Here is a 26,809-nt window from a genome sequence, read left to right as displayed (position 1 = left end):
TTGTTTCTTCATAATAACTCATTACTTGAGCGTCTCTTTACGTCTTTTTACGCCTTCTACGTAAGGTTACTCTTTGACCTCGCGCATAATTGAAGTAGTCTGAGTGGTTGAAAATTCGAACAAACCGCCCTCTGTTCCAAAGCAGCAATCACATTGGATTATTATACTGCCAATATGTTAATCGTTGGCTACCCAATGAAATTACTCTTATTTTCTTTGACGCGACCTCATTGCTACAAAGTTTACATTAGCTACGCTAGACGCAACATTGTATACACTTTTTGAGATTACACGAGTCTGCTGTAGTGTACTTTTATTGCAAAAATATTTTTCCAGTTGAAGAATTAGGTGGAGCGCGTTTTTCGTAGAGTAGCCTACAGATCTATGTGCGGATGTGGAAAAACTCAGTTTTCTAGTTTGATAGACCAGTCATACTGCGATCGATAAGTAGCTGTGTTTACTTACGCCAGTTATGTGGGTTAGCTACATATAGGCCGGTGTTTATTTTAGATTTTGTAACATTCCTCACTCGACGTATTTCCGTGTTCTTAAATCCTGCATTTATAAAAGGAGTCGATATTGTCAATGTGAGTAGGCAAAGTACGTGGCCATTGACTTTTATAAGGCCCTATAAATCTCGTCTGTCATTCTCGAACTTCAAAGCTTTCCTATATCACTCAACAATGAATATCTCAAAAAGTGGGTACCGTGTCTTCTCTGCCAACTCGACCACCGCATGCACCGAGCTTGCCAAGAAGATCACGGAGTAAGTATATGCTGCGCATTCAAATTAATCTCTTGCAACTCTCTCAAATCACTTTTTTTTTTCTCTCAACTGGATTTAAAAGTAGTCAAAAGACAAATTTAGTGGTGGCCTAGCGCAGTGGTTCCCAAACGTTTTTAGTTAACGTAAACTCACTCACTTTTGTACATCGCCTCGGTCTGTACAATTGACCTTTATTTTAGCGCCCCAAAAACGTAATACTTCCAGATCAACTGTAATGTCAATACCATTGTAAAGCACAATTTCTCCCCTTTCCAACATTATTAATTACATGACCCCCACGCTGCCCGTTTCTGCATGATTCAAGAAGGCAATGAGCCCCGTTTTAAAAATGGCGGGTGGGGAAGCGATACTAATGCGTGATAGTGAGGAGATATGTTGTGTGGGAAAATTGCTTTTTTTCACTCGATCTGTCCAACTGATCGCCTCTAAAATATAAATAAAACACTATAAAGAGTTTATATGTGTCATTGCTTTATGCGTGCTGTACATTACTGCATGACACGTCACGATGTAACGGAGGGTCTGTTTTTTTCCAACTTTTCTCCAACACTATAGAGCCATTACCATGTCAACCAAGGCTTGAATAGAAACTTTGTTCACACCCCAGATTTTGAAGTCAACACAGCCTCGTTTGAATGTTGCGGTTGCCCACATTTGTACGGAATGGGGTGAGTTTAGGTTACTGTTCCACCAACTGAATTTTGCTCTGCCGGATTACTCCTGAAGTACCCCCTCGTGTGCATTTTACCAGTGGGCCTATGGTCTCATGAGTCTTCTCAAGTACCCCCTGTGGAAAGGCAAAGTACCCCTAGGGGTCCTAGTACCCCTGGGAACCACTGGTCTAGCAGTATAGGCCGCTGCTTCTAGAGAACATGTACCGCTGCCAGTGTGGGTTTGAATCCGGCCCTCTTTCAGCAAAAACTCTTAACTTTCCTCTCGCCTATACAATAAAATAAGTAAAGGGCGGGATAGCCCCACTACATAAATTTAAAAAGTGGTGGAAAAATATCAGAATTGGGCTATCTTTGTAAAAGCAGCCTTTTAAGCCTACTTTTAGCTTGCTAGACTCCAGATGATCTGTCACTTAAAATTGCAAGGATGAGAGAGAATGACCTCGCACATAACTTTGCTAAGGGACTTCAAGCAAACTGGTCTAACAAACGGCCCATTCCAGGCAAACAGTATTTCAAACATAGGGGCAGTTACAGTTGCTGCCCCAGCCCCAGACACTGACCTGTTTTTCCCGATTCCCATGTTTAATATACAAGTGCATCAGTCTGCTGACCCCAAACCGATCTAAATATAACATGCATTGGTCAGAATATTCATTAAATTACATTCTTTATGGCCTCCCGAGTGGCGCAGGGGTCTAAGACACTGCATCGCAGTACTAGCTGTGTCACTTGAGATCCTGATTTGAGTCCAGGCTCTGTCGCAGCAGGTCGCGACCTGGACACCCATTGGGCGGCGCACAATTGCCCCAGCGCTGTCTGGTTTAGGGGAGGGTTTGGCCGGTAGGGATGTCCCATCGCGCTCTAGCGACTCCTGTGGCAGGTCGGGCACGCATGCACGCTGACAAGGTCGCCAGGTGTACGGTGTTTCCTCCGTCACATTGGTGTGGCTGGCTTCCTGGTTAAGTGGACATTGTGTCAAGTAGAAGTGCAGCTTGGTTGTGTTTTGGAGGACGCACGGCTCTCAACCTTCGCCTCTCCCGAGTCCATACCGGGAGTTGCAGCGACGAGACAAGACTAACTACCAATTGGATACCATGAAAAAATGAAGGTGAATGTAAGAAGCGCTCATCACTTCAAATAGGCTACGTCATTTTTAGAAACAGGAGTTTGGCCTTTCTGTGGCTTTAGGCTCATGTGAAGGTGCCTGGAAAGCAGGCTAGCAGTGGAGCCACTGGGGATGCTAAACACCCTTTTGGCCACTCTTGCCAGGCTGGGCAGAGATGCATAGTTTTATTTTTCTATAGGTTGCCCTAAAGATTTTTCGGCAAAATAACCCAATCAAAACGGGAAGTTCCTTGAAGTGGGAATATGCCAGGCCTATTGGGCCAAAATCAATTCTGGCCTATTGTATAGATAATAGAACAATAGTGAACAAAACTTAAGAGATCTGATTGTTAGTTTAGAAATACTTTGTAACAATGACAATTAGTTATCTATCCACCTCATTCCTCTCTTTTAGCATGTGCACGTAGTAAGTACACGTCATGCTTTCAGGAAATACTTATCTTTTCCGATTCCACAATGATTCTTTAGTTGTGGACACTACATCCCCACACTCACTCTCTTACTCTTGGTCCTTGTCTTTGTAAGTCATCTTGATTTTGCCCCTGTGTTTTATCGGAGTTTCTTTATGAAAATATTTCTATAGCTACTGCCAACTCATGACAGTAGCTAAAGCAAGGGGCTGTAGCAGCACACAAGTAGGCTACAAATGCATGCTGGGCCGGGCATGCCCTGAGCTTGTGAAGTGAGCACTATTGGAGCGGGCGAGAAGGCCAACGCTCCAGCCTTTTGGGAATCTCGCTTACATACTCTGCAACTGATGAGTCCTCTCCTTCAGTGTCGAACTGCATGCAACTGTGTTGACAGTCATTGAGCTACAAGTCATTTTGCATGCTGAGAAATCTCAGGCAATATTATTTTTTTTTAACCTGTATTTATTTATCCTAGTCAAACTCGTACTGTGCCCAGCTTCACACGCTGACCAACGCAAGGTAGGCGGGCTGTTCCGGATCTTGCTCAACTGCATGGCACTTTCAGCATTCAAATTCAAAATAGCTTGTGTGATATTATTCACAATCACTGCCTACGGCCAAACCCAGACGACGCTGGGCCAATTGTGCGCCGCCCTATGTGACTCCCATAGTGACGCCTCTAGCACTGAGATACAGTGCCTTAGACTGCCGTGCCACTTGTGAGCCCCATCTATGCGCTGTTAAATGTTTTTACCCGGAATGAAAGTAAGGTACTGGAGACAGATTTTAAAAAAAGAGTTAACTAGGCAAGTCCGTTAACACATTTTTATTTACAATGACTGCCTACCCCTGCCAAACCCTCCCCTGACCCAGATGGCGCTGAGACAATTGTGCGCCGTTACTGGGACTCCAGATCATGGCCAGTTGTGAAGTGATGCCTCCAGCACTGTGATGCAGCGACTTAGACCTCTGCGCCACTCAGGATCCCAAACAGACTCATCTGGCTATAACTGCTGAACAGGCAATAGATTTTAACAGGCAATATATTTTATTTTGAGTGTTTAGGTTCACGATCAGGTTTTGGTAATTTTGCATTAATTAGATCTACCCCCCCCTTTTTTGAAAATTCTGTTAAAAATCGCGCAACTTTTCAGCGTCCTGCTACTCATGCCAGGAATATAGTATATGCATATGATTAGTATGTGTGGATAGAAAACACTCTGAAGTTTATAAAACTGGTTAAATCACGGCTGTGACTATAACAGAGCGTGTGTTTCATTGAAAAACGCAAGAAAAACTGCTCTCTGAAAGCAAAAAATAATTTCCATAAGTCACTTCCACCAGTTGTTAAAGGACAACAGAATTTAATGGAAATTTGCCTGCACTTCATACAAATTCCGCACGATGGCGCCATTGTACTAATTTTCAATCGAATTAATTGTTGGAAAATCCATCTGTCTGACCCCAAGTTTTCAAGTCTTCACCCGGATGCAGTTCAAGGAGAGATCAGATTGCATTGTTTTTGAAGTGAGGACCTATTGAAGAGACATCGCCCTGTAATCGTTTTGATAGATTATAAACGTTTACTAATACCTAAAGTTGGATTACAAAAGGATTTCGAAGTGTTTTGTGAAAGTTTATCGTCGACTTTTTTAATTTTAAAAAATTACGCAGCGTTTAAAAACGATGAATTTTTCTGAATGACACTACTTCAATACAAAGCTATTTTGGGTATATATGGACCGATTTAAACGAAAAAAAGACCCAATAGTGATGTTTATGGGGCATATAGGAGTGCCAAGAAAGAAGCTCGTCTAAGGTAATGAATGTTTTATATTTTATTTCTGCGTTTTGGGTAGCGCCGTCTATCGCAAAATCTGTTGTTTACGTGTCGAGCTGGCATTTTGGGGGGTGCATGCTATCAGATAATAGCTTCTGATGCTTTCGCCGAAAAGCATTTTAAAAATCTGACTTGCTGGCTAGGTTCACAACGAGTGTAGCTTTAATTTAATACCCTGCTTGTGAATTTTGATCAAGGTTTGAGTTTTAACGAGTACATTTAGCATTTAGCGTAGCGCATTTGCATTTCCAGGTGCCTACTTGGGACATGTGCGTCTCAAGTAGATTCAAGAAGTTAAACAATCGGTGTATATGGTCATCTTTAGATATACAGGGTAAAGTAGATCATTTCATAATGAGGGCAGCAATCACATGTAGGCCCACTGCATGGCGAAAGCGAGAAGAGAAGATCTCTCTGTTAGATCTCTGTTAGAAACCATTGGATTTTGAGATGGGTGGAATTCAGTTGTGCAGAGTGTACAAAACATTATGAACACCTGCTGTTTCCGTGACAGACTGAACAGGTGAAAGCTTTGAAAGCTTATTGATGTCACTTGTTAAATACACTTCAATCAGTGTAGATAAAGTGGAGGAGACTGGTTAAAGAAGGATTTTTAAGTTGATTTTTAAGCCTTAAGACAATTGAGACATGGATTGTGTGTGTGCCATATAAGAGGGTGAATGGGAGAGACAAATATTAACAAAACCATTGTTTTGTACATTCAGTATATATTCATTGACTCATAATTTGTAAACAATAAATATTGAAACATACCTAGCTCGGTCACTTAATCTGCAAAAATGACAAGTTTATTAGTGGGTGATGGTGATTTCAGAACCCCTAATCTGATAGGTAATGTACATGCTTAGTCTTCCTTATGGGTAAGCTCCGGTGCCTACATAGTACAGTCGTGGCCAAAAGTTTTGAATGACACAAATATGCATTTTCACAAAGTCTGCTGCCTCAGTTTGTATGATGGCAATTTGCATATACTCCAGAATGTTATAAAGAGTGATCAGATGAATTGGCAATTAATTGCAACGTCCCTCTTTGCAATGCAAATTAACTGAATCCCCCAAAAAACATTTCCACTGCATTTCAGCCCTGCCACAAAAGGACCAGCTGACATCATGTCAGTGATTCTCTTGTTAACTTCACTAGGGTAGGGGGAAGCATTTGGAATTTTGGATGAAAAGCGTGCCCAAATTAAACTGCCTGTTACTCAGACCCAGAAGATAGGATATGCATATAATTAATATATTTGGATAGGAAACACTCTAAAGTTTCCGAAACTGTTAAAATAATGTCTGTGTGTAACAACTGATATGGCAGGCAAAAACCAGAGGAAAATCCAACCAGGAAGTACTATTATTTTGAAAGGCTGTTTTTCCATTGTAAGCCTATCCACCATACAAAGACTTCACGAGCTCTGTGGCTTCCTCTACATGTGGCCAGTCTTTAGGCATTGTTTCAGGCTTTTACTCTGAAAAATTAGGGAGATACAGCACTTTTAATCAGTGGCTAGTGGAAATTTCCATTCATCAGCCATGCGCCTGATCGGGAACGCGCCTTTCTTGTTTCTCCTTTCCTATTGACAAAGCTTTTGTCCGGTTTAAATATGATTGATTATTTATGACAAAAATAACCGGAGGATTGATTTTTAAACATCGTTTGGCATGTTTCTACTAACTTTTATTGTACTTAAAAAAAAAAGGGAGTACCAGAAAATGTAGCCACACTTTAATGACGTATATATGTCACCAACCACCTCCTTTTCAGTCAAATGCTTTCAGTCAAAAAATAGCTAAACAATGAACTACAATCCCATGAAATGGTGTAGTATGAATCTGCAGGTATTCTTCTCATACTCTGCTTCCACCGGGCATTCCACTTATTAAAAATCTTAGTTAACTTCTTCCGTGACAACAACACTGTTGATTGCTGTTTCTTCTCCACCACTGTCATCAGAAGACTCTGCAATGTCTGGTTCAGTGAAAATGTTTTTGCCCAAGTCAGGAATTTCCTCATCTGATTATTCGCAACTTCTTCCCTACTGAGCTTTGTTGATAGCACCTGTAAAATTCAGGGCAGAAATGCTGTTGAGAGCAGTAGCAACACTTTTGCAGTTCTCCATGGCTACTATATCTTTCAAAAAGCTGTGGTAGCAAGGATTCTCTACACATACTGAGTAGCTCATGTTATAGACAGAAGCATGCTACATGGCAGACCAATCCAAACTCCTCTTTCAGCATGTCCAGCCCATTCATTATCTCAGCCAATCATTGCACCTCGGAATTCGATAAGGAAGACGTGCACCGTTGCATCCCCGATGTCTCTGTCTTCACTAGTAGCCTACTTCAGAGCTGCTATTTCTGTGAGAAGGGTACGGTCACGTGATGGGCATTGGCTAATAAGAATTGAGATATGAGAGCCGCGAGCCGTGCTTCGGAGCACTTTGGCCACAATGCATTCATGTGGCCATAACGCCCCCTAAAAACAAGGGCCATCGATGCAGGCGGGAAATTTTAGGCCTGATCAGCAGGGCTCTAAATGAACATTTTGCTGATAGGAGCACTACAAAAAGTAAGACGCGCTTCATGAAATTTTAAGAGCACCAGAATAAAATAAATATTGAGATACAGCTTATATTGGGCCTATATGAATTCTAGGTACAGTTGAAGTCGGAAGTTTACATACACTTAGGTTGGAGTCATTAAAACACATTTTTCAACCACTCCACAAATCTCTTGTTAACAAACTATAGTTTTAGCAAGTTGGTTAGGACATCTACCTTGTGCATGACACATTTTTCCAACAATTGTTTACAGACAGATTATCAGTTATAATTCACTGTGTTACAATTCCAGTGGGTCAGAAGTTTACATACACTAAGTTGACTGTGCCTTGAAAAACAGCTTGGAAATTCCAGAAAATTGTCATGGCTTTAGAAGCTTCTGATAGGTACACCTCCAATTGACAAAACATGTCAATTAGCCTATCTCAAGGCCTACCTTCAAACTCTGTGCCTCTTTGCTTGGCATCATGGGAAAATCAAAAGAAATCAGCCAAGACCTAAGAAAAAAATTGGAGACCTCCACAAGTCTGGTTCATCCTTGAGCAACTTCCAAATGCCTGAAGGTACCACGTTCATCTGTACAAACAATAGTACACCAATTATAAACACCATGGGACCACGCAGCCGTCATAACGCTCAGGAAGGAGACGCGTTCCTCGCCTCCTAGAGATGAATGTACTTTGGTGCGAAAAGTGCAAATCAATCCCAGAACAGGAGCAAATGACCTTGTGAAGATGTTGGAGGAAACTGGTACAAAAGTATCTATATCCGCAGTAAAACGGGTCTTATATCGACATAACATTTTGGAGAAATGTCCTCTGGTCTGATGAAACAACAATGGAACTGTTTGGCCATACGTTTGGAGGAAATAGGGGATGCTTGCAAGCCAAAGAACACCATCCCAACCGTGAAGCACGGGGGTGGCAGCATCATGTTGTGGTGGTGCTTTGCTGCAGGAGGAACTGGTGCACTTCACAAAATAGATGGCATCATGAGGCAGGAAAATTATGTGGATATATTGAAACAACATCTCAAGACATCAGTCAGGAAGTTAACGCTTGGTCTCAAATGGGTCTTCCAAATGGACAATGACCCCAAGCATACTTCCAAAATTGTGGCAAAAGGGCTTAAGGACAACAAAGTCAAGGTATTGGAGTGGCCATCACAAAGCCCAGACCTCAATCCTATAGAACGTTTGTGGGCAGAACTGAGAATGTGTGTGAGAGCAAAGAGGCCTACCAACCTGACTCAGTTACACCAGCTCTGTCAGGAGGAATGGGCCAAAATTCACCCAACTTATTGTGGGAAGCTTGTGGAAGGCTACCCAAAATGTTTGACCCAAGTTAAACAATTTAAAGGCCATGCTACCAAATACTAATTGAGTGTATGTAAACTTCTGACCCACTGGGAATTTGACATTCTTAAAATAAAGTGGTGATCCTAACTGACCTAACAGAGGGAATTTCTACCAGGATTAAATGTCAGGAATTGTGAAAACGGAGTTCAAATGTATTTGGCTAAGGTGTTTGTAAACCTCCAACTTCAACTGTATGTACAAGTGTGTATTATGCACGTATGAATTGGAAATGTTTTTTTTTGCATATTCAAACTCAACGATAGACACTCAGTGGGGTCACACCTAGGGTCTGCCTTTATCAACAGTACCTTGCTCTCGGGCAGATTTTTCACCTTGTCGGCTTGGGGATTCGAACTAGCGACATTTGTTACTGGCCCAACACTAACCGCTAGGCTACTTAACTAGTCCACTCTTTCGTTTCTCAAAATGCTCTTACTATACAAAAGCATTGAGTGAGAATGGCAAAGGGAGGGGTTTATGACATGGCTACTCCCATCCGCTGAAGTGAAAGCACCGATGTTGGGCGATTAGACCTGGATCGCAGTCGGCGTTCCAATTCATTCCAAAGCTGTTCGATTGGGTTGAGGTAAAGGGTTCTGTGAAGGCCAGTCAAGTTCTTCCACACCGGTCTCGACAAACCATTATGAACCTCGATTTGTGCATGGGGGCATTGTCATGCTGAAACAGGAAAGGGCCTTTCCCAAACTGTTGCCACAAAGTTGGAAGCACAGTGTATCGCTGTAGCGTTAAGAGTTTTCTTCATTGGAGCTAAGGGGCCGAGCCCAAACCATGACAAACAGCCCCAGACTATTATTCCTCCACCAAACATTAAAGTAGGCACTATGCAGTCGGGCAGGTAGTGTTCTCCTGGCATCGGCCAAACACTGATTCGTCTGTCGGACGACACTCAAAAGACCACGATTCCACTGCGCCCAGAGTCCAATGGCGGTGAGCTTCACACAATCCCAGTCGACAATTGGCATTGCGCATGGTGAGGGGTTGGGTTAAATGCGGAAGACATTTCAGTTGAAGGCATTCAGTTGTACAACTGACTAGGTATCCCCCTTTCCCTTGTGTGCGGCTGCTCTGCCATGGCTTGGCTTACGGAGCGCTCTTTGAAAATAAGCACTCGTATAGTTGTGTTCCAACGTCTCGAGTTTCCTCACCACACTGGTGCAACATTATCTTCCTATTGCGGATTACCGGGACCCCATTTTAAATGTTGTGGGCCTACCAAATCTACTCACCATTTGTTTACACATTTTTCAGTCATGTTACTTCATTGACTAGCTAGCTAACAATGTAACTTCACCAGTATATCCAAACATTTTCAGGCAAAGAAATAAAAGGGATAGCTTCTTCAGGATATCAATGATCATAGCAAAGAATGAATGACATCTCTCTTTCACCTGACTTTTTTTTTTAGAGATGGTGGACAATTTTTCAATGTAATGCATCTCAATAGAAACATTGCGTGTTTACACAATGTAGAAACCTAATATTCTACAAATTTACTAAGTCATTTTAATGACAGGTATTCATAAACATTTCATTTGATAATAAACAAATGTCTTTACACCACCACTATTAGAGTTCAAAAGTCCTAACCGACTTGCCAAAATTATAGTTTAACAAGAAATTTGTGGAGTGGTTGAAAAACCAGTTTTAATACACTTAGGTTGGAGTATGTAAACTTCTGACTTCAACTCGATCTTAAATAGGACAAACATAAGCACCCACAATAATAATGATTGAAGAGTTGGGCCAGTTACTCAAAAGGCGGGCATTCCTCCTGTGTGTGGATGATTTTAGTTGTGTGTTTTTGTTTATTTACTGTCTAACACCTTCCTTCTCTCCTTGCAGACGGCTTGGCGTAGACTTGGGAAAGTCGGTTGTTTACCAAGAGTCCAACAGAGGTGAGATGCCAGGTTAACCCTTTCAGCTTCATATAGTATACACTGAGTGTACAACACATGAAGGACCCCTTCCTAATATGTGAACGACCAGCTCGATTCAGTCTTATGTGGCAAAATTGTGAGTCTCTAAAAGTAGAGATTCAGAGCTAAAAAATGTGATATCATACACTACAGTTGAGGAACAATTGGGAAAGTATTTCTGCTTTGAAAGTTGATAAACTTGTAACCCCATTTTTGATAAAATGGCCCTTGAATGTTTTGTTATACCTATTGGAGAAATCTTTGTCTACACCCATTCAGTATTGTTCACACCCTCTTAAGCCACACCCGTCTCTTTAAGGATTCACATGTGAGGCCGTGCTAAACCGAGTGATTACAGTAGTGAACTAAACAACCAAAGATTTCAAGACTAAAGGTTTATACTATGTCTATCGACAGTATGTATACAGTTGTCGCAGTGACATGAACATTCTATGTTGTCGCAGTGACATGAATAAAAACAACAGGCTGCATGACATCAGCATCCTGGTGGTCCAAAATAGCATAACTGGTGTATTTTAACACCAATAAACCAATTTGTTAAAATTAATTTAGTATATGTCAATCGAGCAAACCAGGCAAATAAAAGCAACTTTCTAAACAATGTTTTGGTCAGTTTCTAGCTTGTTAGCTGGCTTGCCAGTTCAGATAATTACCATATCATATAGCTGACAATGTTTTAATTGACCTATTTTGTATTAATTATTTAAGGTAAATAAACTCACAACAAGATCATTATTTACAAGTTAATGGCAAGCTAACTACAGAAAATAGTTTGTGATTGTGACAAATAATTGTATTTATTGAACTTGGACACTGTCTATTTGGCCTAACGTTATATCTAATTTGACTTTGGTGCTGGTCATGTTCTTCACATTACCGTCTCTGGTAAACACGCACGATATCAAATAAAATCTGTTTATTTGTCACATGCATATGATACAGAAGATGTAAACGGTACAGTGAACGTTTACTTGCATAGTGGAGTTTTTTTGTTTAGCTAGCTAGCTAGCTAGCTCAACAATGAACCTTAATCCCAACTCATAACGTTACTGTCCTTTATGAATTTTCAGGTAGGTAAAGCTAACCAACTAGGTTCATTGTTTCTTAGCTAGGTAACATTAGGCTATAGGTAGCAATTCAAATGGCTCTGAGGTAAGAATAATATTATTATTACGTTATTTTCTGCCAAAATTAGAAACGTATAATATCGGAAACTGTAGCTAGCTAGACTCTTACATGTATTCATAGATTAACGCTTCTCCCTGACCGATGCCATGGTTGCCCTTAGTTTGAAGATGTAATCCGGAGACAAGTGTTTTATACAACAGCCTTGTGTGTGTTCTCTTTTTGACTCCCTCCGCGTATTTACAATCAAACGGCAGAATTTTCTCTATCTCCTTAGCTGTCATACTCTGCTTCCACCGGGCATTCCACCAATTTTAAAACTGTCCTCATGAAAGTAGAGAGCATTAGCAACACTTTTGCAGTTCTTTGTGATATCTTACAAAAAGCGTTCGAAAGGATTACCTACACATACTGCGCAGCTCACGCTAAAGAAAGAAGCTACATGGCAGACCAATCCAATTGGCTTGAGCAGCCCATCCATTATCTCAGCCAATCATAGCTATTGGAAAGGTTCCTGTTTTTTTTCTGTGGCTAAACCAACTAGGCTCGTAATTTAAATTATTTTATTCGTATTTACAAATGGCATACAATTTTGTTAAAGAACTTGAGTACACATTCCAAAAGAATTTTGATTAAAAAAATGTTTGCGTTCAAATACCTTATGTTAAGTAGTGACGTGACAGGAGTTTTCCTGAAACGAGTCACATTGAGTTGCACCCCCCACACTTTTGCCCGCAGAACAGCCTCAATTCATTGGGCATGGACTCTATAAGAGGTCGAAAGCATTCCACAGGGATGCTGGCCCATGTTGATTCCAATGCTTCCCAGAGATGTCAAGTTGGCTGGATGTCCTTTGGGTGGGGATCCATTCTTGACACACCCGGGAAACTGTTGAGTGTGAAAAACCCAGCAACGTTGCAGTTCTTGACACAAACCGGTGCACCTGTTACCATACCCTGTTCAAAGGCACCCTCTGAATGGCGCACATACACGATCCATGTCTCAATTGTCTTAGGTAAAAAATGATTTTTAAGCCTTGGGACACCAGGTGTGCAATTAATTATCAGGTAGAACAGAAAACCAGCAGGCTCTGGACCTCGTAGTGTAAGAGCTAAATATCCCTGGTATACAGTGCATTCGGAAAGTATTCAGACTCCTTGACTTTTTCCACATTTTGTTACGTTACAGCCCTATTCTAAAACTGATTCAATTGTTTTCTTTCAATCTACACACAAAACCACATAATGACAAAGCAAAAACAGGTTTTGACATTTTTGCAAATTTATTAAAAATAAACATATCACTTTTACATAAGTATTCAGATCCTTTACTCAGTACTTTGTTGAAACACCTTTGGCAGCGATTACAGCCTCAAGTCTTCTTGGGTATGATGCTACAAGCTTGGCACAGCTGTATTTGGGGAGTTTCTTCCATTTTTCTCTGCAGATCCTCTCAAGCTCTGTCAGGTTGGATGGGGAGAGTCACTGCACAGCTATTTTCAGGTCTCTCCAGAGATATTCGATCTCGTTTAAGTCCGGGCTCTGGCTGGGCCACTCAAGGACATTTAGAGACTTGTCCCAAAGCCACTCCTACATTGTCTTGGCTGTGTGCTTAGGATCAATGTCCTTAGGTCCTGAGCGCTCTGGAGCAGGTTTTCAACAAGGATCTTTCTCTACTTTTCATCTTTCCCTCAATCCGGACTACCGGTAGTCTCCTAGTCCCTGCCGCTGAAAAACATCCCCACAGTATGATGCTGCCACCACCATGCTTCACGTAGGGATGGTGCCAGGTTTCCTCCAGACGAGACACTTGACATTCTGGCCAAAGAGATCAATCTTGGTTTCATCACATCAAAGAATCTTCTTTCACGTAGTCTGAGAGTCTGTAGGTGCCTTTTGGCAAACTCCAAGCAGGTTGTCAACGTGCCCTTTTACGTGCCTTTTACTGAGGAGTGGCTTCCGCCTACCACTCTACCATTGTTTGGAGGAGATGAGAGAACCTTCCAGAAGGAGGACAATCTCCACAGAGGAACTATGTCAGAGTGACCATCAGGTTCCTGGTCACCTCCCTGACCAAGGCCCTTCTCCCCTGATTGCTCAGTTTGGCCAGGCGTCCAGCTCTACGAAGAGTCTTGGTGGTTCCAAACGTCTTCCATTTAAGAACGATGGAGGCCACTGTGTTCTTGGAGACCTTAAATGCTGCAGACATTGTTTGGTATCCTTCCCCAGATCTGTGCCTCGACACAAGCCTGTCTCTAAGCTCTACGGACAATTCCTTCGACCGCATGGCTTGGTTTTTGCTCTGACATGCACTGTCAACTGTGGGATATTATATATAGACAGGTGTGTGTGTTTCCAAATCATGCGCAATCATTTGAATTTACAGAGGTGGACTTCAATCATGTTGTAGAAACCTCTCAAGGATGATCAATGGAAACAGGATGCACCTGAGCTCAATTTCGAGTCTCATAGCAAAAGGTCTTGATACTTATGTAAATAAGGTATTTCAGTTTTAATTTGTATGTAATTGTGCAATTTTAAAAAAAACTGTTTTTGCTTTATCATTATGGGGTATTGTGTGTAGATTGGCTGTAACGTGAAAAAGTCAAGGGGTCTGAATAGCTTCCGAATGCACCGTAGATGATGGTCGGCATACTGTATCTGGGGTTACTTGCTCCTGGAACTGATTTGCTGCTTTTTTTTAATTTCCAGAAACCAGGGTGGATGTGAAAGAGTCTGTTCGTGGTCAAGACATCTTTATCATTCAGACCATTCCAAGGTGAGAGGATCCAGGTGGTCATGTCTTCTACACCGTCTTAAGTGTGTATATTCTAGTTGGTTGGATTTGCAGTATCGCCACAGAACCAAATTGATCAATAGAAACTAGATGAGAGGAACGTAAATGTATTCCCTTGTGAAATTAGGCAGACATTGTTGATTCATTGCTGATCAGTCAGAATATGACCCCCATGGGTGTCTGTCCTCCACAAACATATTTTCATCCAGTGGTTATGTCATTTATGGGTTGGCAGGAGCTGCCTGGGAAATTGAGATTGCAATATTAACAGCCAGCTACGGGGCACTGACCTGTAACAAGTAACTTTCCTGAACTTTTTAAATGTATTTTTTAGTCTAAAACAAGATGTTTTAGGCTTATTTATAGTGAAACAAATAAATTCTGGTCTTCATTTTGACAGTTCGTTGCAAAAGTGATATATTTAGGTATTTTAGTAATAAATCTAGCTCTTTTTGTCCTTAACGGTTAAACTCAACCATTGAAATTGTAATGTAAAAGAAGGCGCCTCTTCATCTCAAGGGAGAGGTTTGGTATGAAATACACTCCCTTCTAGATGTGCTAGGTGGTACCACCTCGAGGCTCACTATAAAAGCAGGTGACCACACGCCTTATTTGGTAATGGTCTGGTAAGTGGAGTGTGCCAGTATATTTAGCATAAGGCTTCCTTGACTAGACTACTGACATTACACAAAATTCAAAAGGCAGTAAGGCACATTTCTGCATATGATAATTTTTTTGCTTACTGTTTCATACACGCATGTGCTTTTACGAAGAATAAAAACATGTAGGCTTTGAGGATTTTACGTTTTATATTCGTAGCTATATCCATCATAATGAGAAATGGGTGACAATGGTGGCGCTGTCAACTCGTATTTTCTCCCAACTGCTATGACTAATTGGTGGCTCATAGTTCAATGGTTGTGATTTCTAATCCCACATGGAGCAGATACTTTTTATTTCAAATCCTTAATGTACAATATTTATCCCTGGTAGTAGTTGTAGGGTTTTATACAGTACCTACAGGACTGCTCCTGGCCCTTCTGCACCCCTAGGCGAGACAACAAAAAATGACGCCCCTTCAACAATAGTCCCAGTAAGCAAAATGATGTTGGAAAGACATCTAAAGTCCATTTTTCCAGATGTTGAAGTTAGATTCATTTTCGGTTCTGAATGAAAGTTGACAAGATGTAATTCATAGAAGTATGTTTGTTGCAAATAAAGGCTGGTCCTGACCGGACAAAAAAATAAGTCCAATAGGTGCCCGTATCTGTCCGTTCTTACCGAGGTATAGCCTACAGTAGGGATGGTCAACTCCAGTCCTTGGGGGCGGGAGAGGTGTCAAACTTGTTCCACATCTCTGGTCAACACAGCTGCTGACACTAATTCCATTCTAAACTGCAGATGCTCATTTGTTGATTATTGGTGTCAGATTTGTTATCTGGGGCAAAAGTGTGACACGGGTTTGGCACTAGAGGACTGGAGTTGCCCATCCCTGGCCTACAGTGTTGTCTAAAATATAATTTTAGGAATGCCATCTATGTGGTAGGCCTACCCTATGAAAAACAAAGATGACCAGATCAAAAAAAGATGTCCAAAAGACTGTCGGTCCGTCCTTACAGGTGTGTAGACAACCATGTCTGACCACAATGGAAATGTATGAATGCCCATCGTTTGTAAAACAGGCCTTTGCATTGGCTTTATTAGTCCTGATTCCTGTGACTAATCAATTTGGCTTTTTAAGCTCTGACTATCAGCAATCCAATTGTATCAGTAGGCGTTATCCTGAGCCTATTTGCGATGTGTTTACACAGTGGGAAATGCAGAATTTTATTTTTCGCTAATATCAGCTTGTAAAAAAACATGTCGGCGTACACATGAAATTTAGCACACGGGATGAAAGTCCTGGACAGCAATTGTGAGTAGCCTGATTGTCCATTCCATATTGTCTATTTTACTTTGACCCATCCTGTTTTTAGGATGTTTGTCAAGATGTCAGCGCATTCTTGATTTGATTGGACGCCATTTAGGTTAGGCAATTGGATTGGAGAAACCGGCATGATGTAAAAATGGTTAGTCTCATTACGTTGTTATACATTTTATCTCCAGTCTTTAGGCTACAGGAAAGACCACATACTCTTTCTACCATATGCTACATGATTTATGTAAAAAAAAAAAAAAAATGATGGTATGTTGGTGGATCGCCGTAGCGACGCGTCTCTCCAACTGCACTCTGGAGAGGTGCGCTTGGAATGGACGAGTTAAATATTTTGCGGCCCTGCCTTTGACAAAGTTTACAATGCTTATCATAGGGCAGCATCAGTGCCCACCTTAAGCTGGAGATTCATATCTCCTTCTCCCCCTCTCTAACGTCAAGCACCAGCTGTCAGAGCAGCTCACAGATCATTGCACCTGTACATAGCCCATCTGTAAATATCACATCCAACTACTTCATCCCCATACTGTATTTACTTTGCACCCAAGTATCTCTACTTGCACATTCATTTTCTGCACATCTATCACGCCGGTGTTTAATTGCTATATCGTAATTACCTCGCCACTATGGCCTATTTGATTGCATTACCTCATTTTCACACACTGTATATATACTTTTTCTACTGTATTATTGACTATGTTTGTTTATTCCAAGTGTAACTCTGTGTCGATGTGCTTTGCTTTATCTTGGCCAGGTCGCAGTTGTAAAGGAGAACTTGTTCTCAACTAGCCTACCTGGTTAAATAAAGGTGAAATAAATAATTAAAAGCCCATATGCCACAGGTTGAGAGAAATTGTCATTGTTTTTTGGGCAGAATTAATTGTGAGGTTGGAGGTAAGTCTTGGTCAGTTTAGCTCAGAAAATGGCGCCCTAGTCGATCTGCCACCATAGGTGGACGCCTAATCCTACCTAATGAGCGAGCCGGCCAAGGTACCCAAGACCAATCTGAGTTAATTTGATTGTTGGAAAAAGAGCTACTGCGTAAATAATACAGTATAGGTTGGATTGAATTGAGCCCCTAATCTTAATTTTCAAGGTGACTATTGCATTTTTTCCCCCTCAGCACAATACCGCAATGTGAGTCCACATTTAAAATATAGGATTTTTGCACCCCAAGTGGGATTTGATCTTAAACCGCAAGTGGCAATAGATGCCAGGAACTTGGTGACTAACCACTGTGCGCTAACTGTCCAGAGATGTATTTGCTCACAATGCACATAATGTTATTGTCAGATTATGCTTTAGTAAGAAAGTGTTGGGATCAGGTACAACTATGTTTACCAATTCCTTCCACCCACAACTTCTAGCCTGAATGCATTTTTTAGAACATGCAACGGGTGAAATTGGGGTTTAGTTGCCCTTTTAATGATTGTGGTTGGCTCTGCTGCTTCAGGAGGCTGCCTAGGTCAAATCTTCTCTGGCACTACCTTACTGCACTCTTTGTATTAGTAATAAGACGTTATCTTTGATTACTAATTATAGTGTTAATATAAGTGCCTCAAGTCCCCAACAAAGTTTGCCTCTGCTTCTCTCATGAACTAGCTGAATCCCATACAACAATGGAGTCATTCTTCGATACGATCTCGAGGCTTAATTATTTAGAAATGCCCCATAGCTTTCAAGGTTATACTTCAGGGTTTAGGGAACGACTATTAGTGTGGCGCTCAACGTCTTGTCTTACAATGTGGCGATTAGTGCCAGGACAATGGGCACGTAGTCAGGTAAGTTTAACATTGTAGGATACTGACTAGCGTCATAGACTCACTTACTTAAATGTGTAGTGAATGTGTTTGAACAAAGACGAGTTTTAACTCCGAGAGCGAACGCTCTGAGTGTGTTAATGTGGTTTTGAGACGTGCCGACATCTTGAATTTTATACCCCGTCAGTTACTACGACATGCAAATTAAAACCATGACAACACAACAGCCAGTTTTATTCAACAGTTTACTGAAATATCTACAACTACTCTTATCTCACTCTTGCTTATCTTATTATGTTATCTTCTCTGTCCATCTTGCTCCATTGTCTCTTGAATGGTTCTTTTGTCCTACCCAGAGATGTGAACACGGCCATCATGGAGCTGCTGGTCATGGCCTACGCTCTCAAGACTAACTGTGCCAAGAACATCATTGGGGTCATCCCCTACTTCCCTTACAGCAAGCAGTGCAAGATGAGGAAGAGAGGCTCCATTGTCTGCAAGCTGCTGGCCTCCATGCTCGCTAAAGCCGGTATGTTACTATATGGCTACTGTATGCATCATGTGGCTTTCTCGTTGTTGTGATACCAATAGTGATTATTATTTTATTTTTTTGCATAGTAGTTTACAATGTTGTAGGAAGATGGTTACAACACTGCTAAGATAAGTTGTACACGTAGTTAATTAACTTTTTTTTTGGACCTATTTACAGTGAGGTAACGCGGTCTGGTATCAAATTTTATTGGTCGCATACACGTGTTTAGCAGATGTTATTGCGGGTGTAGAAAAATGCTTGTGTTTCTAGTGCCAACAGTGCAGTAATATCTAACAAATATATCTAACAATTTCACAACAAAACACACAATACACACATCTAAGTAAAGGAATGGAATTAAGAATCTATAAATATATGGACGAGAAATGTCAGAGCGACAGACTAAGATAGAATACAGTGTATATACATATGAGATGAGTAATGCAAAAACATGTAAACATTATTAAAGTGACTAGTGTTCCATTATTAAAGTGGCCAGTGATGATTTCAAGTTTATATAGGGCAGCAGCCTTTAATATGCTAGTAATGGCTATTTAGCAGTCTGATGGCCTTGAAATGGAAGCTGTTTTTCAGTCTCTCGTTCCCAACTTTGATGCACCTGTACTGACCTCGCCTTCTGGACGATAGCGGGGTAAACAGGCTGTGGCTCGGGTGGTTGTTGTCCTTGATGATCTACTAGACGTAACAGGAAATGTAAATCCCGGACACTCAAATTGTATGATGTGTTACGTATGGTTACATAAGACACACAAAATTGAAGTCGGGTGGGTGGGTGGGTGGGCTTATAAGGCGACCCAAAGGTTGTGAGTTCAAATGTCATCACGGGACAACTTCAGCGTTTCAGCTACTTTTCAACGACTTGCTACTTAGCATGTTAGCTAACCCTTCCCCTAACCTTAACCCTTTTAGCTAACCTTAACCGTATCATACGTTTTGCAAATTTGTAATTTATTTTTATTCAACCTTTTTATTTAACTAGGCAAGTCAGTTAAGAACAAATTCTTATTTACTAGGATGGCCTACCAAATATGGCCTACCGATTCAAATAAATACAAATAGGACAAAACACGTACCACGACGAGCGAACACGACATGAAGAGAGACCTAAGACGACGACAAAGCATGGCAGCAACACAACATGGCAGCAGCACGAAGCATGGTACAAACATTGGGCACAGAAAACAGCGCAATGGGCAAGAAGGTAGAGACCACAATACACGTGAAGCAGCCACAACTGTCAGTAAGAGTGTCCACGATTCCATCTTTGAATGAAGAGATGGAGATAAAACGGTCCAGTTTGAGTGTTTTTTGCTCATTCCAGTCGCTCGCTGCATCTAACTGAAAAGAGGAGTGACCAGCAGAACAGGTGTTGTATGTGGAGGTTGAGGGCTGCACGAGACATCTCAGATAGGGGGGAGTGAGGCCTGAGAGGGTTTTATAAATAAGCATCAACCAGTGCGTCTTGCGACGACTCTACAGAGAGTACCAGTTTACAGAGTGCAGTGATGTGTCCTATAAGGAGCATTGGTGGCAAATCTGATGGCAGAATGGTAAAGAACATCTAGCCGCTCGAGAGCACCCTTACCTGCCGATCTATAAATTGTCTCCTTAGTCTAACATGGGTAGGATGGTCATCTGAATCAGGGTTAGTTAAGCAGTTGGTGGAAGAGGTGCAATTACGATAGAGGAAACCAAGTCTAGATTTAACTTTAACCTGCAGCTTTGATATGTGCTGAGAGGACAGTGTACCATCTAGCCATACTCCTAAGTACTTGTATGGGGTGACTACCTAAGCTCTAAACCCTAAGAGGTAGTAATCACACCAGTGGGGAGAGGGGCGTTCTTCTTACCAAACCACATGTTTTGTAGGCGTTGAGAACAAGGTTAAGGGCAGAGAAAGCTTGTTGGACACTAAGAAAGCTTTGTAGAGCGTTTAACACAAAATAAAATAGAACTTGGTTTGGTTTTCACGAGGATACAAACCCACGTGGGTGGTTGATAGACGAACGAGGAGAGAATAATCAAAGATAATGAACTAAAAACGAACTGTTTTACTTTTTATCTGTGGATTAATCGTCAGAGTAGAGAAATACTATTTTGTATAACACCGGGTCAAACTTCTACAAAGAATCAGCTAAAAAGAGGACCATATGCATGTCAGGTTAAATCCAATGTTAATCTCCAAGGCAAACTAGCTAGCTAGCTAAATGTTCATTCATGGTTTTTTTCCAACCTGCCCTGAAATTAATATAATTGATTTACAATTATTGTCTGGTTGGGGATGGACAAAATTATAATTCGCACAAGCACATATGTGAGCTGGTCTAGCTCGGGTGTTGCTTGACCCAGTGGTGGTAAAAGTACCAAATTGCTATACTTGAGTCATTTTCTATTAAGGTATCTTTACTTTTACTCAAGTAAAACTGCAAGTCACCCAGTAAAATACTACTTGAGTAAAAGTCAAACTATCTGGTTTTAAATACAGTGGGGCAAAAAAGTATTTAGTCAGCCACCAATTGTGCAAGTTCTCCCACTTAAAAAGATGAGAGAGGCCTGTAATTTATCATAGGTACACTTCAACTATGACAGACAAAATGAGAAACAAAATCCAGAAAATCACATTTGTAGGATTTTTAATGAATTTATTTGCAAATTATGGTGGAAAATAAGTATTTGGTCACCTACAAACAAGCAAGATTTCAGTCTCTCACAGGCCTGGTCTTGGCCATAGTGGAGTTTGGAGTGTGTCTGTTTGAGGTTGTGGACAGGTGTCTTTTATACTGATAACGAGTTCAAACAGGTGCCATTAATACAGGTAACGAGTGGAGGACAGAGGAGCCCCTTAAAGAAGAAGTCACAGGCCTGTGAGAGACAGAAATCTTGCTTGTTTGTAGGTGACCAAATACTTATTTTCTACCATAATTTGCAAATAAATTCATTAAAAATCCTACAATGTGATTTTCTGGATTTTGTTTCCTCATTTTGTCTGTCATAGTTGAAGTGTACCTATGATGAAAATTACAGGCCTCATCTTTTTTAAGTGGGAGAACTTGCACAATTGGTGGCTGACTAAATACTTTTTTGCCCCACTGTAAGTAGTACTTTAAAGTATTTTTACTTAAGTATTTTACACCACTGGCTTGACCCACTGGTGTTATCACAGGGCTAACTCACATCATCACAATGGACCTTCACCAGAAGGAGATCCAGGGCTTCTTCAGTTTCCCTGTTGATAACCTGCGTGCCTCGCCCTTCCTGCTACAGTACATCCAGGAGGAAGTAAGACTACATTACCCAGAATCCTCCAGCCACTTGTAGAATTTCAATCATGACATAATGTATTTGTTGACTAAAGTTTAGTTTTAATGTGGTGCTGTGAAATCATGTTGGATAATGTTTATTTGGTTCTAGATTCCAGACTACAGAAATGCCATTATCGTTGCAAAGTCTCCTTCGGCGGCCAAGAGGTAACATAAAGGTTGGGAGTTTTCCAGCGAGATGGATAGTGAATGATGTGAAGTGTGTTTGTGGCTGCAGATTTGTGTGTAATTGTGATTGTTTGCTCTGTATGTATTTAAATCCTTTTTTGTGTGTGCGTTCATTCCAGAGCTCAATCCTATGCTGAGCGGCTGCGGCTGGGCCTGGCGGTGATGCACGGGGAGGCCCAGTGTTCAGAGTCTGACATGGCCGACGGAAGACACTCTCCCCCTCCAATGTCTTCAGGACGCACCACCTCTGGCCACCCTGGTCTGGAGCTGCCATGTAAGATACCCCTGATATGCACAGGCGTGTGTGCGCACACACACACACACACACACACTAGAAAATATCCCTGCCTTTGACCATAACATAAAAATCACTTGTGTTGCTCTCATGTATATAATCTGCCTAGTCAGCAGACAGTGCTGGTTTATGTAACCACTAGTGTCAGGACAGGATGAGTTCAGCCAACTGACCTGCTGTCTATCAGAGGAATCCATAGAAAGGTAATGAGTCTGAACCGAAGGGTTAAACCCCCACTGCTTATGGGGAGTAGACGACACTGGGATGGGCCTCCCATGCAGCATGCATACACTTGTGAACGCACGTACACCCAGACTCTGATCCTATCCATTGTAGAGACACTGAAACATGGCATTGGGTCAAAGGGAGGCTTTACAGAGATCTAATGGAACAGTATTTACAGAAAAATAATAAACTGTATTTATGGACTGTCCGAATAACAACCCATAGCTCAGAGAAAGTTATTTTTACAAATCCATTTGTCACAGAAATGCTGTTTAAAAAATCCAGCCCTGAATGCTTAAAGGCACTGGTAGCAAAGAGGACCTCCACACAGTGTCCTCATGCTGACGGTGTGCAACTGGAGTGGTTCAGCCAGTCAGGGCTGTAGTATGTGTTGGTTCAGCAACAAAGCAATCATTCTCGGAAGCCTGACACTACTGGCAATGCCTGTGAAATACTGCAGGCCATAAGTCATCCATTCCCCTCGTTCCCCTCTCCTCCACACAGCTTCTGGATTTCTCTTCTCACCTTTTTCTTCTCATTCTTCTCTCTGTTTCTCCCTTCCTTTACACAGGAACAGGGTTGGTCTCCCTTTATCAAAACAACAGCTAAATTCAGATACGGAGCAAAGGGGCACCTTTTAATCTTTGAGAAAATAAGACCCCCTCCCCCCTGTTATTTTTTTATTTTAAACTTTATTTTATTTGCTTTCCTTGGATAAATGGGACCAGAAGGCCTGTCTTCAGTTCTGGAGTTGTTTGTCTGTATGCTGCCTGTCTGTATGTCTATTATATATTCTCTGTATATGACAGTATTAACATATACCATTTATCTTTTGAAGACACAGGGAGGCACCAGCCTTCGTTCCCAGGCATAGAGCTCCCAAGTATGACCGTAATGCTCCACTCTCTCTTCTGCTAACCCCCTATCCTGCAATACTATTTGTGATCGCTTAAACCTGCCTGCATGTAATGTTGATGTCTACCGAGGGAGTTTCCATTTCTAGCAGTACTGACCTTCTAAATTCCACTTTGTGAAGATCTCAGTTCAGTGTTTAGACCGAGGGCGGGGCGGTCAAACACACCCGGGGCTTGAGTTTTTAATTTTTTAATTTAAAAAAAAAAAACTGTGTAGAAATGATAATCGTCCTACAATTATAGTCTTTTCATTTAGCCTGCTAGCTGTCATTGTAACGAAAGCCAGACAGTCGTGGGAGCAACGGAAATTCCTAAAGCGATGGATAGGGGACAATTTAAACAAATTAAAAAATAAAACACTGAAAAAATTTAAGGGAATATAATACATTTTAAGTGCTGCCCCGCCAACTGTTGGCTGTCACCAAATTTGGTATGCTTATTGAAACAAGAGATCTGTAAAACAGCAGATTTCTTCACCTCAAATTGGTGTCAAGGTCTTTCAGATAATCCCAAGCTTACATTGTACGGTATTCCTCACTTGATACATTTTTGACATTACATGCCTTTTGTCTAATACACAATTAACTGTGAACTTCCAAAATTCTAATAAAATCATCACATTCAACCCTACCGATAGCAATACGAATCTGCTGGATGCATTCATGCAAAGCATCATGGAAAAATACATGTCTCTTCTCATGTATACTTTGGAGTTGCACTACAATTAATACCAGTTTGAAACCATGTGGCTTGTCAACATTCCCTTCAACATGCCTCAAATGTAGCATTTATCTGACTTTTGACCCCTTCAAAGCAACCAACAAAATGGCTGCTAATGCAAATGCCTTACCAGAGGGCACCTACTGTATTCCACTGCCAGGTTGGTGATTGGCATACATTTTATGGGGCCAATCATTGCCCCATAAATGTTATGTCATTTTCTCTATAGCTCCAATGGAGATGAAGGAAACATTGCAAGCACCTCAGAGGTTGAGTGAGGCATGATGGCAAGCTTGGTTGTGTTCCCCTGCATCCTTTTTCTTGATCAATTCCTAGTTTAGAATTTTTAGAGCTAACTTGCTGATTCAGCAACGGTATGATTCTTGTTTATTTAAAAACTCAACCCCCCCCCCCCCCCAACCCCTAAAGCCGTAACAAATCTATTTGAACAAAATCCTTTTGTTGCTAATGTCAACACCTTGGAGTTCCAAGTAGAGCCTCATGATTCAAACTTGAGTTTTTAAATATGCAGACATCTGGTTGGATGCCTCTGGGCTGACGATGAGGAAACAGGTTTGAAGTTGGTTGTGATTTGGCATGGCATGGGGTTGCTGTGTGGATCCCTAAATCCCAAACCGGATGTTTTATTTGTGGGAAGGAAGACAGCTCTATACTCATAAGCCATGTGTTGCTATCATTGCAATATGCCTGAAGCTGCCCTATATTTACCCCAAATAATTTCACCTAGTTGTCCTTTTGTCAAAATGAGAGTTTCAGGATTATTCTGTAGGCGTTGTAGCAGTCTGTGGACATTGAGGTAGAGCTGTCTTGCATGGTCTTTGCAGGTGTTGAACTTGATCCCTTACTCAATCTCCTCTCCCAATAATTTCAATGTCATTTTTCCCCCTCATTTTCCTCTGAACCACTGTTTTGAAAGTGATTATAAATCTCTCTTCTCTTTCAGTAATGATGGCCAAGGAGAAACCGCCAATCACTGTAGTGGGAGATGTGGGAGGTCGCATCGCTATCATTGTTGTAAGAATTTGATCGTCTCTTATTTCTGTTTAAACTTGAACCCCTATGGGACAAAAAAAAACTTCATGCTATTGCTAACAATCAAGAGTGAGTGTTATATCGACTAGTGAAGTTTCACACTCACTGTTCTGAGGAGGTCCTCGTGTAAGGTGTATTTGGACATACTGTATGATAGAGCTAGTGTTTTTTTTATTTATCTAGACGCTAATAACCTTCCGCCTTTGTCGTTTCCCTCTCTCAGGATGACATCATAGATGACGTGGAGGACTTTGTGGCGGCGGCTGAGATTCTGAAAGAGAGAGGGGCCTATAAGATCTACATCATGGCGACACACGGCCTGCTCTCAGCAGAGGCCCCCCGGCTCATAGAGGAATCCGCCATCGACGAGGTAAGACGAAGGACACGGGCTGTACTCGCACAGGCATTTTATTAAGCCTGAAATGGCTGTCTTTTCTAACATCGACACCACTGACAAATATTGTAAGTAGTCTGTGCTGCTCCGATACTTGAAGCTTCTCAAGGTCGGAAGTGTGTCTCTTTGCTGGATAAATCAAACAAATCTATGCTTTCTTAAAAAGACAAGTACACACACCGATACCCAAATACAGTAATATGCAATGCATACTCAAACTCTGCGAATACACTACTGTTTTCTAATCATTCAAAGGACATTCTTAAACATAGGTCCTGCTGTACCCTGGCTCTCCATTTTGTGTCCTTGTCCCCCCCCCCCCCCCCCCCCCCCCCCCCCAGGTGGTGGTGACTAATACAGTCCCTCACGAGGTCCAGAAGCTCCAGTGTCCCAAGATCAAGACAGTGGACGTCAGTATGATCCTGGCCGAGGCCATCCGACGCATCCACAATGGAGAGTCCATGGCTTACCTGTTCCGTAACATCACAGTAGATGACTGAGCTACACGCACAAATACGTTGTGTTCACACCGTGAGACCAAGGCTTTTCACCTCGGTTACATAGGCAGTTGTTGCTTTTCATTCTTGTTGACTTGCCATGTAAGAAAAAATATTGCATTCTCAATAAATGTCTACTGTTCAGTCCACTACTGTACTGTGTTATACTATATGCATGGTAAATACATCACCCATCACTCTCATAAAGAACAATTTGCACTGATATATCTTGGATTAGTTTAATTTAATCCTACAGTGTGTGTATTGTATGCAACTTTTCAGTGTTTACTTACAGCACAGCATTTGGTTAATAAATCCTTTTTTGATGAA

At 41.4% G+C, this 26,809-nt stretch overlaps 1 protein-coding gene across 2 annotated transcripts; it reads left to right on the top strand.

Annotated features, from left to right (window-relative positions):
* The first annotated feature begins 121 nt into the window (after positions 1-121).
* On the top strand, positions 122-26,809 carry LOC110485946 (phosphoribosyl pyrophosphate synthase-associated protein 1). 2 transcript variants are annotated; one of them, XM_021557203.3, is made up of 11 exons: positions 122-766; positions 10,632-10,684; positions 14,563-14,629; positions 18,697-18,869; positions 22,057-22,172; positions 22,305-22,360; positions 22,501-22,655; positions 23,740-23,784; positions 25,500-25,570; positions 25,812-25,958; positions 26,324-26,809. In XM_021557203.3, exons 1-11 carry the CDS (start codon positions 684-686, stop codon positions 26,480-26,482), a joined length of 1,125 nt encoding a protein of 374 aa, XP_021412878.1. In that variant the 5' UTR covers positions 122-683; the 3' UTR covers positions 26,483-26,809. The 2 variants fall into 2 exon arrangements, with proteins under 2 accessions (XP_021412878.1, XP_021412879.1); XM_021557204.3 differs by lacking the exon at positions 23,740-23,784.

The sequence above is a fragment of the Oncorhynchus mykiss genome, chromosome 13 (assembly GCF_057628025.1).
Source record: "Oncorhynchus mykiss isolate SJ-2025 chromosome 13, ASM5762802v1, whole genome shotgun sequence".
Taxonomy (NCBI): Eukaryota; Metazoa; Chordata; class Actinopteri; order Salmoniformes; family Salmonidae; genus Oncorhynchus; species Oncorhynchus mykiss.
The sequence above is the reverse complement of the archived record's forward strand: the minus strand, read 5'-3'. Positions and strand labels throughout refer to the sequence as shown.

What these genes read in the sequence shown, in the direction of transcription:
- LOC110485946 (XM_021557203.3), top strand. Translation starts at nt 684, where the DNA reads ATGAATATCTCAAAAAGTGGGTACCGTGTCTTCTCTGCCAACTCGACC. An exon ending in ATCATTCAGACCATTCCAAG is followed by an intron (nt 14,630 to 18,696) that starts GTGAGAGGATCC and finishes TGTCCTACCCAG; the next exon opens with AGATGTGAACACGGCCATCA. An exon ending in GTCGCATCGCTATCATTGTT is followed by an intron (nt 25,571 to 25,811) that starts GTAAGAATTTGA and finishes TCCCTCTCTCAG; the next exon opens with GATGACATCATAGATGACGT.